This window comes from Heloderma suspectum, chromosome 5 (assembly GCF_057233095.1).
Source record: "Heloderma suspectum isolate Gila_16-S chromosome 5, 16-S_ref, whole genome shotgun sequence".
NCBI lineage: Eukaryota > Metazoa > Chordata > Lepidosauria > Squamata > Helodermatidae > Heloderma > Heloderma suspectum.
The window spans coordinates 143,786,982-143,806,067 of NC_139462.1; the positions used below are offsets into that span (position 1 = coordinate 143,786,982).

At 44.3% G+C, this 19,086-nt stretch overlaps 1 protein-coding gene across 1 annotated transcript in view; it reads right to left on the bottom strand.

Annotated features, from left to right (window-relative positions):
- Positions 1-15,783, bottom strand: part of LOC146344604 (protein FAM200C-like) — a 67,479-nt gene extending 51,696 nt beyond the window's left edge. Inside the window, 2 exon segments of the mRNA XM_084859805.1 lie at positions 14,852-14,960; positions 15,646-15,783. Coding sequence (XP_084715931.1) covers positions 14,852-14,960; positions 15,646-15,783 — 247 coding nt within the window.
- Between the last annotated feature and the right edge of the window lie 3,303 nt (positions 15,784-19,086).

The window sequence follows — 19,086 nt, forward strand, 5'->3', positions numbered from 1 at the left end:
CCTAATATTGGCCCCAACTAATTAATCATTTAAAGCTGATTTAATGCTCTATTAATTAAACTCATAGCCCAAATAATTAATAAAACAGTTAAACCGCCCAAAGAACACCAAGGGTGCAATCCTATGCATGTTTAGACAGAAAAAAAGTCCTGCAACTTCCAGCATTCCAGGAGTTGTAAGACTTCTACAACTCCAAGAATACTGGGAATTGTAGATTTTTTTTCTTGTCTAAACATACATAGGATTGTGCCCTAACCCGATTCCTAAAATGGTGTTGCTCTAAACCTCAAAGCTATGGTGAACAATAAACTGTACTATAGCTCTTGATTGATTTATTGTTTCTATAAAGTCTTTGTGTAAGTAAGCTATGTGGTAAGGTTTACTGTTCATCCTTGCACTGAGTTTATGGGATAAAAATTAATGAAACATTTAATCAAACACACACACACACACCAATTTGGCTATGATCCTAACCACACTTACTCAACAAGGGATGAATGTGAACACGTCGTTTAGGTTTGTTTCATTTGGGGGGTGACACAGACTAAGGAGTTAAGCCAAAAGCTTAATGGAAAAGATTTGATATCCATTTACTAGAAATATTTATATTCCACATTTCTGCCCGACAACAGTCTTCCAAGATGGCTGACAATAACTGAACATTAATACATAATAAAAATGATAAGATTTCTTTTAAAGGCAGTGGTGATTGATGAAGGCTTAGGGAGGGGGGCACACACACAAGGATGTAAAATGTCCGCTCCCTAGGCTTTACATGTTGCTTCTGCTGCTGTTATGGGTGTTGCAGCGGCTGCTCCTTGAAGGTTGGGTGATGACCATCCCAGAAAATAGCCCTGAAGTCTGCTACCTTAGCAACTGGGGCCAGATGTTTAGGTCCTTAGGGGGTAGGGCATCTCCATCATCACTTGAGCAGTTGAACAGTCTCTAGTGTCTGGTGTACACATCCTAGTGAACAGCCCCAGCTTTGTATGAGCTGGAATAATCCTTGGTTTGATACAGCGAAGCCCTCAAGCAAATGTACATATCTGTCAAACTCACATAACATTGTGCCCATCTTGTCTGAGAGAACCCATGCCCTCTGGCTCCCCTAGGCTAGGCAGGGCCCCTGTCATGGTGCACCCCTATAGCCCCCCCAAGGAGGGGTCTGTCCACTCCATATTGCTAAGGGGGGCTATCTCACAGCAAGGGGAAGGGGCAGCCATATAACCCTGCCCCTCAGACTCCCCCCACCCCGCCCTGCCCCGCCCCAGCTTTGGAAAGCCTTGCGCTTGTTAGGGAAGTCTTCCATCCAGTGACTGAAGGTGGTACTACAGGCTTCAAATACATAGAATCATTAAAATTAATGAAAATTAATTAAGGTGTTTTAAAAACCAGATAACCCCAAGATGCACACCCCCTAGGTTCCTCTTAGTGTGCTTCCCAAGTTTCAGGTGTCTCAATTTCACTGATCTGGTACTACGACACTGCCAGCCAGAAACTTACCTCCTTCTATTTTTATAGATGAGAAGGGGTGAATCTGTTTTTCTCTAGCTTCCTGAAAATTCTCAGGCAAGCAGTCTCTCCCAAGGCCTTGTAAAATCCCCTTATCTGCTAGCTTTTAGAAAGAAGGCATCTTATTTTTCTGGGTTTTGCTAATGAATCCCCTTTGCTTCCTCTTCAAACTATTGCTCCAAGGTGCACAAGCCTTTCTGTGCCATAAAGGAGATGTTTAGTCCTTCCTTTGTCCACATTAGGGCAGCAGGCTGCCTTAGATTTCAAATGCTGATAAAGATACATTTGCTTACATAAAGTCAGTATGCTGCAATACTGTGAACGAGGTCTACTTTCAAAGGCATTTCAGTAAACCTGCTCTTGAAGGGATAAAAGCATCAAATGCACAAATCCATCTCTTGATGACTCATGCCATTTGCTTTGCTGACTCTGCAACAGTAGCATGATTTCTTCAACATCTGGATTCACTCTGCAGTAGGCCAGCTGTTAAAATGCTTTGCAGATCCTAGAACAGGAAGCACCAGCTTTACATCTTATAACATACATTGTTCAGACAGTAAAGATTTAATTTTATGACCGAGTCCAAACAATGTGTTGTGTGTAGAATAATGTGAAGCGGTTAGTGCTGCTGAGGTGTGGGTAGCGTTTGATATATGTGCTGGTAGAAAACGTTAAGTTTTGAGTTTAATGCACTGGCAAGGAATTCGACTTGGTACTTAAAAAGGAAGCTTGTGTTTTTAAAATAACCCTAGGATCAGAAATCCAAAACTCTGTCACAATGCCTCTCTGGCTTTTTGACAATAGAAATAAACTTAATTAAAAGGGTGGGATTGTTTTTTAAACTGCAGACTTGTTTATTTAATATTATTTTAAGCTGTTCGGCATGAGCATGAGGACTAGAACATTTCTTTTATAAAGTGACATATGAGAGAATGATTCAAACAAACTTGCAGTAACAGTCATGGGGTGAAGTTTGCAATGTTTGTGCTGTAACAGTTGCGGCCCCAGCTTGTGCAGTGAGGAGAACTCGGATGTGGTGGTGGTGGAGGCGGCGGGGAGACGACACACAACAGCTGCCAAGTCCCCTGATTCAGCAGCTGATTTCAAGATATAGGATCCATCACCTAGTTGCAATCTGGCAACCCTACAGCAAACATTCCGTACGATTACACCTCAGCATGGGGCCCATTGCTATGCAACCAGCAGCTGAAATTCTGCTGAGAATAATAATTTGCAATTTGGAGAAAGGGCCCGCCCAAGATGTTTCACTGCCTGAGGCAGAACAGCAGGTAGCATTCCAGCCTCACTGCCCCTACCCCCGAGTCAAGGTGAACAGCACCCAAGGCTGGCAAAATTATTTTGGCACCTGAGGCAGAAAATCCTATGAGGCCTTCTCCCAAGAAGTACAAATCAATTTTTAAAAATAAATAAATATTTGCTGCTTTTTCATGATGCTCCAAGGCAGCTGACTGAGATGGCCACCTCACAGTGCCTAATGGTAGGGCTGGTCCTGATGGGCATTGCCTCTTTCATTCTCACCAGTTCAGTAACTAAATGTTGTAGTCCTATACATACTTACCTAGGAGTATGTTTCATTGAACTCAATTATAGCCACTGTTGTTGTTGTTGTTGTTCAGTCATTCAGTCGTGTCCGACTCTTCGTGACCCCATGGACCATAGCACGCCAGGCCTTCCTGTCCTCCGCTCTCTCCCGGAGCGTGCTCAAGTCCATATTCATTGCATCGGTGATGCTATCTAGCCATCTCATCCTCTGCCGTCCCCTTCTCCTTTTGCCTTCAATCTTTCCCAGCATCAGGGTCTTTTCCAGGGAGTTTTCTCTTCGCATTAGGTGGCCAAAATATTTGAGCTTCAGCTTCAGTATCTGTCCTTCCAATGAGCACTCAGGGTTGATTTCCTTCAGGATTGACTGATTTGACCTCCTTGCAGTCCAGGGGACTCGTAAGAGTCTTCTCAAGCACCACAGTTCGAAAGCATCAATTCTTCGGCGCTCAGATCCATTGAAACGAATGGGACTTAAATTAGACTAACATTGGATACAATCCAGAATCAGTACAATCCTATGCATGTCTACTCAGAAGTAAAACCTACTGTATTCAGAGGGGCTTACTCCCAGGTAAGTGTACACAGGCAGCTGGCTTAAGTCAGTAAGGACACAATCCTATTGGGATAGGCAGCTGCCTCCGAACTTGGAGGCGACCACCTATCCAATGCAGGGCAGGAGAAGTGCGGAGAGGATCATTCCCTTTGTGCTTCAGCTACCCCGTGCTAGCCATGGGACCTCGGAGCGCGGGAAGCAGCCGCTGGACAACACGTAGGATGTGTCATACTGGAATTTCCGACTTCCCTGCCCCAACACGCCCCCAGGAACGCCCCATTTTTGCCACTACTCTTCTGAGCTCGGCATGAGGGCCATTTGGTGTTGTCTACGAGGCAGCGTGGGAGGGGGTGGAGGTCGGTTCCCGGGAACGGACCTATCCTATGGCCGTCTAGCCGCTGACTAGCGGCCATAGGATTGCTCCCTAAAAACATTGTATTCTTTCCAGCGCCAGGTGAAACCTTTTTTATTTTCCCAGAAATGTTAGCATTCTAGTCTTTTAGCTCTGTTGTTTTAAATTTGTTGCTGTATTTTAAATCTCTGCATTGCTGCAAGGTTTTATTCTGGTTGTACTTTACACTGTAGTTTTAAACTTTTGTATTTTATATTGTTTTTATGTTGTACTTGTGGATTTAATTTTTGTGAACCGCCCAGAGAGCTTCAGCTATTGGGCAGTATAAAAATGTAATAAATATATAAATAAAAAGTCCATTAATCAACAGGCTCAGAATATTAATAATTTAACACATCTTGGTGGACATTTCTAAGTAATTTCACAGTAGAAAAGTATGGCGAGTTCAGCTGAGGACTAGAACATTTCCACCTACACACAAATACTCAAACTCAGGAGTTAAGAGCTTTGGCACATCTGGGAAGATGGTGCAGCATTGGGGGAATCATAACTACTTCCAAATGATACTGGTTTGTGTTTCAAGCTAAAACTATTTTATTGCTAAATGCTTTTATTAAAATGGTTGCATTGTGCAAAGCTAAGAACCATTATTCTGTCCCATAATTTCCCTTTGGATGGTTTGCTGGGAAATTGTTTGGGAGACTAATAGGCAAATTCTTTTAGAAATGCAATTATGGAACAGAATACGTTGTGATCAAAGGCTCTGATTATGCAAACATGTCTCCAGATGACCACCTAAAAATGTCTAACTGGCCTCAACAGCACTTTCCATGGGTTCAAGTTAGATATGCTTTAAGTTTTGAAAGATCCATGAACGTATGCAGATAGTTTTGATGAGTTTGGGACTGCCTGTGTTGGGGCACAATCTCACTAAAGCTAAGCATTTCAGGAAGAGAGATGTGCTTAATTATTTCATTGAAATTAATGAGCATTTTAAGTGCCTGATTTTGCCTGTCATGGGTGGCACAAGACTTTTAGCTGCCTGAGGCAGAGCAGCAAATACCCCCACCCCCCAGATAAATAGCACCCAAGGCCAGCTAAGTTATTTTGGCATCTAAGACAGAAAATCACACAAACCCTTCTCCCCTTCCCTGGCAGTAAAAATACAATAATAACTAATTAACACTTTGCTGCCATTTCATGATATTCAACATCTGGTGCCTGAGGCAGTCGCCTCACACTGCCTGGTGGCCGGGGTAACCAAGCTATCCACCCCAAGGACCAGAGATCCAACTTAAAATCAGTAGTTTTTAAAATTGCCTTATATATTATTTTGAGATTCAAGAGCACATGGCTCTCATCTTTTTAGACTCTGTCCTGCAGTCACATGAACGTAGGGAGAAACATTCCAGTAAAAAGCAAAGCTCTTAAATCTTGGGCTGCATATTTCTGTGGTGACGACGGCCACTAGCTTCAATCCTTAAAAAAAGGATTACTAGGTAAGTTCATGGTAGAAAGTTGTATTAAGAGATGTTCCCCATAATCACTAAATGAAATGTCTGTGTCAGGGGGGCATGTGGCCCCTGCAGCCCCATAGTGTGGTCCCTGCCACCACCAAAATTCAGGGAAGCCCCCTAATTTCCACCCCTCCAAATAAATGGCTGCCAGAGTAAGCCAATTTTGATCCTTTTGGTGCTCCATGGCAACTCCAGTGGCCATTTTGTTTTAGTTTTTATTTTTTTATCCCCCTCCATTTTTGGCACCTGGGGATGTGTGTGTGGCCAGCAGGAGTGGGTCCAGGGGGGAAAGACCTGGACTTCACAAAGTTGCCCACCCCTGGTCTTTGTGTAGATGCAGTATATATTTAAATGCCAGGTGCTGAGGACAAACAACAGGAGAAGCAGGCTGCCTTCTTACCCTGCTTGTGCAATTCCAGAGGGATCTCCCTGGACCCTGATAGAAACTACCTGGATATTTGACTGAATGCTCACTAACTGGGTAAATGTCTAAACTGTACCATTTCAGACTGCAGGTGTGGGCTTATATCGAGGGGCAGAACATTAGGCCCATAGACCAAATCTAGCCCACCTGGGGTCCCAGGTTGGCCTTCCAGGGTTCCCCAGATGGCCACACCCCCTTTTCCTGGCTCCACCCCCTTTCCACACTCCCTTTCCTGGCTTTTGTTTAGTCCCCCCCCCCCGTTTCTGAAGGTTGGAATGCCTCTCCTAAGGCTTCTTTACTGGCAGTAAGAGCTTTAAGCTAAAATATGCTGGTATTTTTGCCCCTGCCCCTTTTGCCTTTGGCCCCACACACCACTGGAGTGTGGTTCCTGAGAGCCTCTCTGAAATGGAATTCAACTGGCAGGCTGACAGAAGTTCGGTACCCCTGGCTTACATAACTGAATGCTCCTCCATCTGAAACAAATGAACAACTCTTCCCTGCACACAGAAAACGAAATAAAAGAAAGAAGGCTCTTGAAGAACCCATATCCCTGACATCTAATTGTCTATGTCTAGAGATTTTATTTTAATTTTTGGTACAGAAGAGCATATGACCCACCCTCCATAATCTGAAGTAGTATTGATTTATTTAACAATATTTATGAACCACTTACACTAAAAGGAATTTCTAAGCTACGTACAAGACATTATAAGACCACAATAAAATACTGTATATTATTACTGTATACAGAAGACAAGCTTTCTGGAAAAGCTTGCTGGAACAAGTAAGCGTTCAGTAGGCACTAAAAACCCAGAAGGGCCAGCACCTGTCTAATTCGTCCTGGTAGGCAGTTCCGGAGAATGGGTGCTACGATACTAAAGGCGCTATTCCGAGCCACCATGGACCAGACCTCTGAAATCTTAGGCCCCACTGCGGGGGTATCTCTTGATGTGCAATCTCTTGCACATCCTGATAGTTTAGGGATTTGCGAACAAGGACCAAAACCTTGAACCTGTCCCAGCAGCAGCCAGTGCAGTTCCCTTGGCATAGGTGTAATATGCTGGCGATAAGCCTTTCCCTTCACCAACCTGGCTGCGGCCTTATAAAGTGGCTGCAAAACTACCAGCATGCTTGGTTTGGGAGATCTAGTTGCTGGGTGAGGGAGGCAGAAGCTAGATTTCTTGCCCCTGCCTGGTTTTCTGAACAACAACAACAACAACCTTTTTTTGCATGCATATTGGGGCATGGGAAACCTGGGAGTGGTGGGTGGGTGTATACTTGGCCTCATGCGTGCTAGTGAGGTGGTGTCATTCAGATAATTGCTTCTGGATGCCACACCTATTGCTAGCAGAGCAGTGAAGGTGAGGAAAATCCTGGTTGACTCCCTTGCTCACTCTAGAGTTTTCAAGAGGGATGGAAGAACCAGCGATTTTCAAGCTTGTCAACATTCTGGAAAATGCACTTTGTAGCTCCTTTTGCTTCATTCCTGGTTTTGATCTCTTTTTCAGCTTGTTCAAACTGTATATTCTTCAAAAGTGCTCACTTTCCCTCTGTTGACTGAAGCATAAATGCACTTTTTTGGAACACAATCGCAATTTTTGTGAATTTGCAAACATTTCTTGAAAAAATTCTACTGCTTGCATTTGGGATTGTGAACATGACATTTTTTCAGATGATTGGCGAACATAAACTAAATTCTTGTACATCCCTCGTTTTGAACTTTCTGCATGGATTCACTGTTTGTCCTTCAGAAGGAGAAGGACCCTCGCCCAATAGCATAGAAACACGCTTTGTATGCAGAAGGTGCCAGATTCAATCCCTAGAATCTCCCGTTCAAAATGATCAGGTCAGGAGGTGATGAGAAAGACTTCCGCTTGAGACCTTGGACAGTCAGGGTCAATCAGAGTAGAGAACACTGGATTAGATGGACAAATAGTCTGATCTGGTATAAGATAGCTTCCCATGTCGAGACTCACAGCCTCAGTGTTTCCAGTCTGTAAAGTGGATCACTGTTTCCTAGTATGTCTTCTAAATGCTTACTTTTTAAATGATAAACTGCATATATGTGACAATGAGTTGTCTGCAGCTTCCATGCTTAGGCTATGCACTTTTCATTCTTGCTTTGAGCTTTTGACATAGGTGGAGTCTGTATTATGTAGCAGTGACCGGTGTCAAGTCTGATATATTGCCTGATGGCAGAGGACTTGAAATACCTTAGATTTAGATGAACTAGACTAAGAATGCAATCTTATTGAGATACCTGGCAAACTCTGAAGTCGGAGGCTGCCGAGTATCCAATGCAGGGCAGCCGGAGAACAGAGGTGAACCTCACCTCCCTGCTCCAGCTGCCCTGCATTTTTAGCTACATGGGCGATTTTGCCTGTCTAGCCACAGCTTCAGGGAGGATGAGGGAAGGAAGCCAGGATGTGCAGAGGAAGCTGCATAATGTGGCTTCCATAGTCTCCTCCCCTCCCTGCCCCCAGTACCACCCCCTTTTCCCCATCTCTGCACTCCATTTTTGAGAGCGGAGACGTAGCTGGCATGGAGAGAATCACACCAGCTATGCAGGGGAGGGGGTGGGGAGCTCAGTTTCTGGGCTCCCAGCTCAGAGCCCTGGTTCCAGCCTCGGATCTCAGAAACCAAAACATCCTTTGGCCCTTTAGACAGTGTCTATTGGCCATAGGGTTGCTCCCTTAGATGAATAAAGTGTTCTCTATAGGTTGGTTCCTCCTCTTTACTTGGCTCTGCCCTCTCACCCGGTCAGGTCCTCACTTCAGGGCCCCACCCAGGCATCAGAATCTTGACTTTCAGGAGATAGTTGGCACCCTTTTTAAAAGCCCAGACCTCACTGAGGAGTAGTGAGGATTTTTCTGATCCATAAAGACAATTCTTATTTTCTGATAATACAAATTTCAAGGATCTTGTTAAAATTTCATTAGTAGGACAGAAACTGATGAGTAGGCTATGCTAGTTGGTTTTGGAAATGAAATATGTCACAACAAGAAGAAACATTGGATTGCACTATTGTTGATTTATTCATAAATGGAATATATAGGTAGTAGTTGTGATAAAAGTGCACCTTAAGCTTATATGTACTTTAAAGTGAAAATTCTTATATCAGATAATAAAGAAAATACAATTTTTACCCCAATCTACATCTTTATTTAGCTGTTACATTGGACATCAGTGCCAAAATTCAACTGTATGATAACAAAATCAACTTAAGCATCTGCAACTTCTTAAAATCCTGTGAAACAGATGTAATTCCTGGCATAACTACATGCTTGCCAGGTCTTTTTGCTACATTCCGCTGAGCCCAAACAGGAAACGTATTTCCTTTAGTCTGAGGGTTTTTTTTAAAAAAAGAAAACTACAGCGAAATACATCCTTTCTGTGTGTAAAATGGAACATAAGGAGACCTTCATTACCCAGTACCATCACATAACATGCCAATGGGTTGGAAGAAATGAGAGCAGCACTCTTGAATTGCAATTCACAGCCCATTTAATTTGGAGTTGTTGCAACAAATTGAATGTGCTTACTCCAGAGAAAGTCAGTTGTGCATTAATTCCCATGTAGGGGGAATTATTGCTGTATATCCATTATAATTTACATTTCTGATTTCTGTGTTTTTACAAGAAATTGGAGTGGGGTCATGTATATACAGCAGCTACTAGAGGGAGCCATCTTTGTTAAGAGACCATCTCTAAAGGCAGGGGTGGGGGGAATGTGTGGTAGATGGACTTGAGGAAACACAGAGGAAATAGAGAAAGGGAGAGAGAGGGAAGGGGAGAGGTTTGAAGTCTGAGGAGTGTGTGTGTATGGTGTTACCAAGTCTTGCAAATAATTCCACAAAGTTACTAGTCTCTCTCTCTGCTCACCTGCCTGCCCACACGTCAATGAGTGTCTTTAAATTAAATAAGACCACCTTCTGAACTCTCCTGTGTCTTGTCACCTGTAAACAATCTTTACCACAGACAATCAAGAGACTAGCTCTTCACAATCCTATGATCTATAGTTTCAGGAGTTAAGTGACAGTTGCATCCACTTATTCCTGTGGGACAGATGAAAGAAAAGTATCTTCTGTGTACACAAATCTGACCACTGCTGAAAAAAACAAAAAACTGCTTGTTCTGACTGAGCTGCTGGACTAGGCCACAAGGTTAGAAAAAAATATTTAGCAGGATTTTTCTTCTGCATGTAAAATAAGTGGTGCATGTTTCTTTTATTATATCCTTGATGGTGATCATCCTAATGTTGATCAAAAAGTGACTTCTTCTTCTTCTTCTTCTTCTTCTCTTCAGTGAAGTGCTTGAAATTCTACCAAAAGCTGTAGAAAAAGAATGGTCCTTGCCAGAATGGCTTATAATCTAATAGATGGGACATAACAGGAAAACAAAATAGTTGAAGGAAGAGAGAACAAGCAGAGTTTCAGCACACTGACAGATCAATCATATGTGAGTCTGCTCAAAAGTAAGCCTCATTGAGTTCACTGGAATTTACCCCAAGGGCAATGTGTATATGGGATTGCACCCTGATCCTCTGTAGTGATGGAAAGGGAGAAAATCAGAGCGATGTGCAGCAAACCAGCAGGTTTCCTGCATAACAGCTTATGAGAAGGGCAGGGCCAGCCCTACCATTGGGCAGAATGAGGTGGCTGCCTCAGGCAGCAAATTTTGGGTTTCCTGAAAGGGCAGCTAAATTGTTAGTTGTTTACTTTGTTATCATTGCATGTTTAGTGCCAAGGGGTGGGGGAAGGAGCTTGTGGAATGTTCTGCTTATGTTAACTTGGCCGGCCTTGGATATAATGCACCTTGACCTGGATGGGTGACAGGTGCCATTTGTTATACTGCCTCAAGCAGTGGGCCAGTCCTGGAGAAGGGAGTAGTCAATCTGAGCAGTGAGTACTTTTAACTTCAGCAGAAGTACCCTTAAATATCTGCAGCCCTTCGTAACTCGCCAGGGTGGGTAGACATAGGAGTGTGCCTCAGGCATAGAAAGTATTTTGCTTAAAAAAACAACAACACACACAACCCTGATTGGCCATCTGAACAACAGATGGTGTGTTATCTCTGGGATACAATGAGGGACAGCGTGCAAACGTTTCTCCAAGCAGAAGTGACCTGTGATTGATTCAAGATAGTAAACCCCAAGGGGGTCACATACCCCGGAATGCTTTGGCTCTTCAAGTCAAAGTTCTGCATGCATTTCAAAATAGCAACTGTAACATCACAATTTCTGCACCTGTGATTGTACAGACAAACTCATATAAGTTCTCTGCTGGTGGAATAGGTATGAGTGTGTGTTTTCACTATTGGGGTGTGGCCTGCAGAATTAGCTGGATTTATGCTTGTCGTTTCACAATAAAAAGCTGTCTCTGCCTTTTAATAATGCATGGAATTCACTAAATACCATCAGGTAAAGTCGTCAAATGATGAATTTCTGGAAAAATTCAGATTAATAAGTTTCTGTAAAGAGAATTTGCTTAATTGCTTAGGCATGTTATTAGAGGAAGGGGATGGGGTAACATGCACAGGCAGAAGTATTGCCATCTGGTAACTGTTCTAGTGACATAAACTTTACATCGTCCTGGGTGCTGACATGTCTTTGGCTACCAGACTGATCATGAAAGAGCTCTATGAAATTCCATTTGGAGCCATTTCTTCTTTCTGTGTTTTATATAACAACATTCCTGGGTTGTTTCAACTTCACATATTCCAATCAAAGTGTATCAAATTTTTTAAAATAAGGCTAAATTCTCAGGGTAAAATCCCATCCGACATTTTATTATTTAAACACCTTTTTCCCACTCCTAATTTCATTCTTCACTGTTTATTTGAAAGGATGAAGCCTAGATCAACTAGAGTCAGGTGAACCACAGACAAATCTTTGCTGATGCATGCTCAGCATTTATGATTGAGGAGGGAAGCATTCATGTACAACCTGAGAACTGTATATGGCCCCAATGTTAAAATGTAGTTTTCTTAAGTATTAGAGCTGCTTCATACACCACTTTTTTCGAAGTATACATTTTTAAAACATCTTGGGTTGGATTCGGTTTTAGTCATATGGAGAGTAGGCCAGCTGAAATGAATGGGGCTTAAGTTATTCATGACTAACCTAAGTCCCACTGATTTCAGTGGGTTAACTCTGTGTAAATCTGGATCCAACCCATTATGTGTACACATAATTCAGGTGTTAATGCCTGAACAGGGCTTAGGTGTTATGCCTGAACAGGGCATAGCAACACATGTAAGGGGCACCGGCTGTGTGGATTAGGCCTTTCCCCACTTCCCTGTTCTCTCTGGCTTCACCCCCAGTGTCTGCACCCTTCCCATGTTGAACAGAGAGATCTGAAGGAGGCCTTAATCACTTTTGCTTGAACACAAGTAGAAACCTCCTTCAGAGCTCTATGTAGGTATCTTGGGAACTGAGAAGGTGGGAATGAGGATGTTTGGGTATGAGGTTTGCAGATACACCACATCCTCTCCTCATTTTTAGTCTTCATGTGAGCAGGCTGAATGCCTGGATACAGCTCTAGAAAATGTAAGCAATGTGGACAGATCAATACATTATCAGAGTTATGGTGCTACTGCCCAAATTGGCTTCTTATTGTCAACACACACACCCCGCCCACCCAATTCCTGTGTAGTAGCGCTTATCATCAGATACTTCCTCACCACCAGCAGCCAGTGGTGTGGAATGGGCATGGGGGAATACACAGTGTTCTGATCTTGTGTCACATAGTAACTGCTGCTACATGTTATTGGGGTGTGTGTGTCTGAGGAGAACGTATCATAAGAGCCCATTTTTGGCACAAGCCTACATCTCTGGTGGTGACATGTAGCTCTGCCTTGTGTATGTAACAAACAACCACATGCTTGCAAGCATGTGTATTGTGTAGGAATCTACTGCATCTCTTTATGGGGTGTGCACTCTATAGGAAAAGGCCTTTAATTTCAATGTTTAATTTTTATTTCTTTAATGTAAATAAAAGACATAAAATATGGCATCTGTGCACTCCCCAAATACTGGCGAGCAGCATTTATTTAGTTGAAGCTTCTCCTTTTTGCTCTGAGATATATTCCAACCTGATGGATTCTTTTCTAATTATAAAAGACCTCCAGCCAACAGAATGTTTAATCTGGAACTAATAGCAACAGGCTTTAGCCTGCTTCTTTGCCACTTGCTGTGTGATCTGAGCCAATGTAGTTGGCTTTTCCTTTTCCTCTGTCTCAGTTCTACAAGCAGCAATTTAGCTGGCATTTAGAAGTAGGCTAAGGTTCTGCCACAAGGAACATTTTGGGGGTTTTCTGTGAAACTAAGGCTGTAGTCCTATGCACACTTACCTGGGAGCAAGTCCCATTGAATACAGTGAGTCTTATTTCTGAATAAAGATAAATAGGCTTGCACTGTAAATTTTTCTGGCCACAATGAGCTTTTCTACACGAGGTATTTATTGTGCACTCATCATTTGCTACTCATGGTTGTTTATGGGTTCTTTAGATGACATCATGGCCCTCCAGTTTCACTTCTGTTTTTAAGCAGCCCTTTAGGCGAGTTTTGTTAGAGCAGGGAAAATGTGGTATTATTTGTGAAAGCAAAAGAAAATACTTTTTTCCACTTGTGTAACTGCGCTATTCCACTATAGTAGTTTCAGTCACATTTAGACACACTCCAGGATCAAAAGAACCATGTGGCTAGCTCCATGCACCTAAGCAGGCTTTGAATTTGAATTTGAACACCCATCTGCTCATACTGCCTGGCAAACCTCTAATGAAATGGAGGACTAAGGGCCAGAGTTTACCTTAAGTTGGATTATTCAGGCTCAGTTCTAGGATCGCCCAGCAAAGATAGTTTTAGAGGCAAACTTCAACATACGGGGCACAGTTCATTGAGTTAGGACCAAACTAAACTTGACACTTGCATGCAAGGTATTTCTATTAACAAATAGGCAGCACCAGATTGATACCATGGTGTGTGGGGAGATGTGGCTTTGATTCTTTGCCTCACCATGATCCCAGTTGGATTCCCCCTATGTCTGCCAATGGGAGCATTCTTCCCATTGTGAATGGCATGGGCAGGGCCCCCAATTCCATACAGGCCATGACTGGGCCAAAGTGTTAACAGCCCCCTCCTCCTACACTATGGTCCTAATTCAGCTTGGGCCCCCTTGTGCCAGGTTTTTGTTAACAAAAGTATCTTGTACGTAGAGCGATAAATGTCATGTCAGGTTTGGCCCTAACTTGCTGTATTGTGCTCCTGAAGTTGAAGCGTCTCTCTCTAAAACTATCTTTGCTGCAGGGCCCTAAACTAAATCTGAAAATCCATCCTCAGGTAAACTACACTCAGAGTCTTCAGGGCCTCCTTGGTGACCACTCCCAGGCTCCGAAACTCCCCACCAAGGCAGGCTAGGTTGCCTCCCTCTTGGCTGTACTTCTGCTGGCAGGCAAAGACGTTTGGCATGTGAATTGGTTTGTTGCTAAAAGGGTTTTTTAACAGGTTAGGTGCTGTTTGTGTATTTTTACTGCTGTGTTTCTAATTGATTTGTTTTTAATTGTGTGTTTAATTTGCTTGTTTTTATGACTGAACTGAGTTTCTGTTTTTGTTTTTATTTTACTCTTAGCCAGCATATACCAGGTAACTGGGATTGAGGTGTAGGTGAAAGGGTTAACCCCCTCCTCATGATTTGTGGCTCTAATTCTGATCCACTCCCTGCTGATGATATTTTAAGAACACCACAAATATTAAATGTGATCACGCATTTAGCCTACCTTGTAGTTTGGCTCAATAGGACTCTGTTTCCCCCTGGCTCTCTCAGCCCATAACTTTGCATGCTCTATAGTGCTAGCTATTATTAGAAATGTGAGACCCACGCACACTTGCTGGACCTTCATCCAGGCAAATCTCTAGCCTGGGTGTCAAGTTACTTGAGTATCTTGCATCTGGACAAGAGGAAAGGCTGGAGAAGTGATACCACAGTTGGTTATGGGCCCGCTTGTTCTTAGTAATGGCCCAGTGCTCTGTCGTGAATGCACACTGAGGGTGGAGGGGAGAGGGGCACAGGACTCCATTGAATCCTATTGTATTTCTCCTCCCTAATCCAGCCAGCAGAAATTCTACATCCAGCCTGTGGAGACTCCTTAGATTCCTCCAGGGGGTGGGGCTTAGCTTCCAAGCCCCACCCCCTGGAGGAGTCCCCCCTGAAGGAATCCATGCTGTTATCTCTGATCTCGGATCAAAGATAAGAGTGGAGATGTGGGTGGTGGTGAGGACTCAGCCAGTGCTGGGAAGAGCAGCTGCTCTTCCTAGCACCGACTCAGGCTTCCTTCGTGTACCTCCTCTCCTGCCGCTCCTGACAGAGGCAGCCAGCAAGAGGTGTGTGAAGGTGGCGGCCGACTCAGCCAGCGCCGGGTGGATCCACTGCTCCCAGCATTGGCCAAGTCCCTTTCTCTGTGCTGAGAGAGGCACAGAACTCCCTGCCTCTACCAGCATGGAGAATGGCAAAGTGGGGCAAAGATGTCAGTGGGCATGGCTTCTGGCCTGTGATGGGTCTGGTGGAGGGCAAGTCAGCCCCCCACCCAGTTCATCTTCTGCACCCCTGCAGTGGGGAGAGACACTACTTTGCTTTTTCACATTGCCCCAGAGTGATGTTCCACTGGGTGCTCCAGGCATTGTGGAAAATTTAAACTGGCATCCTGTAGCTTCCTGCCACCCAGCTGACCAGGTGCAACAGAGCCAGGACAGCCATCAGTGCCCAGGGGCCCCGCTGGGGTGCTGGGGCCAAAGCAGCTGTCCGACAATGCCAGGTACTGATGTTGGCAGTATCAGTACCCACCATTGGGCACTGATACTGGCGCATCCTGGCAGCTGTGCCCAAGTGCTTCCATCAGTGGAAGCTGGTGGCTCTGATGTTAGTGGGGCAGTGAATCCTCTCTGGGTTTCGCTCCTTGGATCGCTCCTTTAGAATTCTGACTGGTTCTGACTGAAACCCGGAGCGGATACACTGCCCTGCTGTCATCAGAGCCACCAGCCTCCACTGGCTTCCACAAGTCTCTAGTGAATTCCCTGCAGCTTTATTGCATGAAACTGCATGCCCAGGATAGGAGCCAATATTTTTCCATTAGTATTAGTAACGTGTTTAAATAAAACAAATATTTTAAAGAATAGAAAAAACTGCTGAACATCAACAAAAGTCTGCAAGAGTTTGCTTTCAATATTCTTAGGTTTCTAAACCACTCCCCAAGCATGTGATTTCATTAAACGGAAGGCTGCGGATTCCCTGACAACCTTCAGTTTTGAAAACATAAATTAACTTTAAGAAAGTGAAAATTCATACTGAAAGAAAAGTCAACAAGTCAAACATATTTGTGAGTTCTACAGCCCGGCCCCCCACACCCCATAATGCATTTTTTAAATCACAGCCACCAGGTGTGTTTGTGTGTGGGGGTGGGGGGAGGCAGGGTGAAACCCTTATTTTTGAATAATGGATTATCTTCCTCATACCCACCAACTGAGCTTTTATTAGGCTCCAAATGCTTTTAAGTTTATGATTTGTTAGTCTCAGTATTAACTAAATGTTAAATATTTTGTTTTTGAAGCACAGGAAAGTGAACATTAAAAAACAAGTGTGTGTGTGTGTGTGTGTGTGTGTGTGTATGTATATATATATATATATGTCTGTCTGTCTTGAGGAAAAATACATGTCTCAGGGAGCAATCCTATCTGGGTCGACAGTCGCCTCTGAGCCCGGGGGTGACCGCCTATGCAGTGCAGGGCGGGAGGAGTGGTGAAGAGCGGATCTCCTCCTCGCTCTCCCTGCCTGGCTTTCATGGCTAGACAGCTGATTTTGGCTGTCTAGCCATGGGACCTCAGAGTGTGGAAAGCAGCAGCCGGACAACACATAGGATGTGTCGTGCTGGCATTTCCGACTTCCCTGCCCCAGCACACCCCCAGGAACGCCCTGTTTTTGCCACTCTGCACTCCTCTTCCGAGCGCGGAGCGTGGGGCTGTTCCGTGCTGCTGATGAGGCAGTGCTGGAGGGGGTAGAAGTCATTTCTCAGGGAACCGACCTCCGAGTGCGGGCTCCGAGGTCCGTTCCCAGAAACCGACCTATCCTATGGTTGTCTAGCCGCTGACTAGTGGCCATGGGATTGCGCCTTCAGAGGACTGGACGTTATAGTTGAGACCCAAGTCAAGGTTAAAAGGGCTCAGAACAGTGGAGGCTACTTCATGGGGCCAAATGGGACTTGATTCCCCCCCCATCAGTTAAATATCTAATTGCGTTAAATTAGTAAATGAAAGATTTCTGTGTGACCTAGGCTGAGGCACTGTCTAATCAATCCTGGTTTTCTTTTGTTTGTCCAGTCCCATTGCTCCTCTCGCATGTCTGAGTCTCTAGTTTCAAGCTGGCTTTTCACTGAGGCTTCTCCGGCACTGTCAGGGCAAGTGGGAGGGCCCTGCAGACTAGAGACTCACAAGACAAGGCTCTCTGGCTCCGGGCTTCTCAATACAGGGAGGGCCAATTACTACTTTCACTTTTGGGCCCCTCTTCTCAGGGAATTGGCAAAGCTTTCAGCCAATTGTTGTTGAGGCTGCCAGCAGTCATAAGGCAATTTCCAGCCAATCACATAAATCCAATGAGCCTTGTGTCAGGCCAGCCCCTCAGATACTGTCTTGATACAATATTCCTCTTAATTGGCTGACATTTCCCTATTAGGCCAGGGCCATGTCAATCACCATATTAGGGGGAAAAGGCACTGTTCTAAAGGAAAGATTCCTCTCCCTCTATCTTTGCTGTTTGCCAGAGGCGTGGTTCCTCCTACAAGTTGAATTGGTTTAAAAAGATAGGCCTGGACTTGTAGGCTTTTATGTTCAAATTTGTACCTCAATGTTGTCCCTCCCCCTCCAAGGAATTATGTTTAAATTTGTGTCTCTTCCCTCCAAGGAGCTCCAAGTGGCAGATCTGTCATTCCCTCAACCACCCTTTATCCTCACAAAACCCCTGTGGTTGAGATGTGAGATAGCGGCCCTGTTCACATGTAACACTTAGCTATGGTAGTTAGGCTATTTTTTGCTAACCATGGTGGCTTAGCATGTCATGTGGTGGGAGAAAACCACTTTCCCCATGGTTACTAAGCCACCCCCACTAACCAGCCCCCTACAAAGGGTTAAGGGGCCCTGGGGTGGCTTTGTCATCTAGTGGGCTCCCCAGTGGTTTAAACGGGCTCCGGAGGACTTCCAGGTCGTGGCCATTGAGTCACTCAGCTAGTGTCCGTCACTGCGGGCAAGGCCCTAGCCGCCACGAACATTCTCTACGGTCATGTGGCCATTTGGGACGATGAAGCGGCTGCTGGGAGCCCATTCGCGCTGCAGAGGATGTCGGGATGCGCACTAATCACTTCAGTAAGATCACCAGGTAACCACGGGGGGGAGGGGGTAGCAGAACTGCATGGTACCATGTAGTAGTTGTGTCACAGGCCCGCATGTTGTGGTTTTGCCACCCCCCCCATAGTTACTCTAACCACCCTCCCCTCATGCACATGTGAATAGGTCCAGTGACTGGTGTAAGGTCACCCAGTGATTCAACTACTTGGTTATGTATGGCTCTGAAGCGTTTAATATTAATTCTTTCTTGATAGCTTAAAAAAAGAGAACGTTTTTAAAGTATACATGTTTGCGGTTCCTGGAGGGTTGCCTTTAGTATTGTCGCCTCACACAACCCTCAGTACGGAGACTGTTCATTGTACCGCATTTATGCTTGAAAAGCTTTGAGCATGAACAAGAGGGTACAATAAAACTGCATCTTTTTTTCACCAAAGAGATCTTCTGAAATGGAAGGATAGCTGGAAAGAACATACGAGGCTCCTTTTGAATTTAATGTATACAAAATGTCCCTAAAAAAACTAAAGACACTTCAAAGATTGACAAACTTGTTGAAGTTCATAGCTCTTCTATTCACTGATGTTGAAATACCAATACATACTTCCCCCCCCACATGATAAAAATAAGGCTCAATTAATATGGTCTGACATGACATAATAATTTATTACCATACTGTTTGCTAGACTGACCCTATGAACCCCTACACTTCTCTTGTTGTTCCATATTAGTTAAGAGTTGTCATGCTGGTCCCACACACTGAGAGGCAAAGAACTAAAAAAGG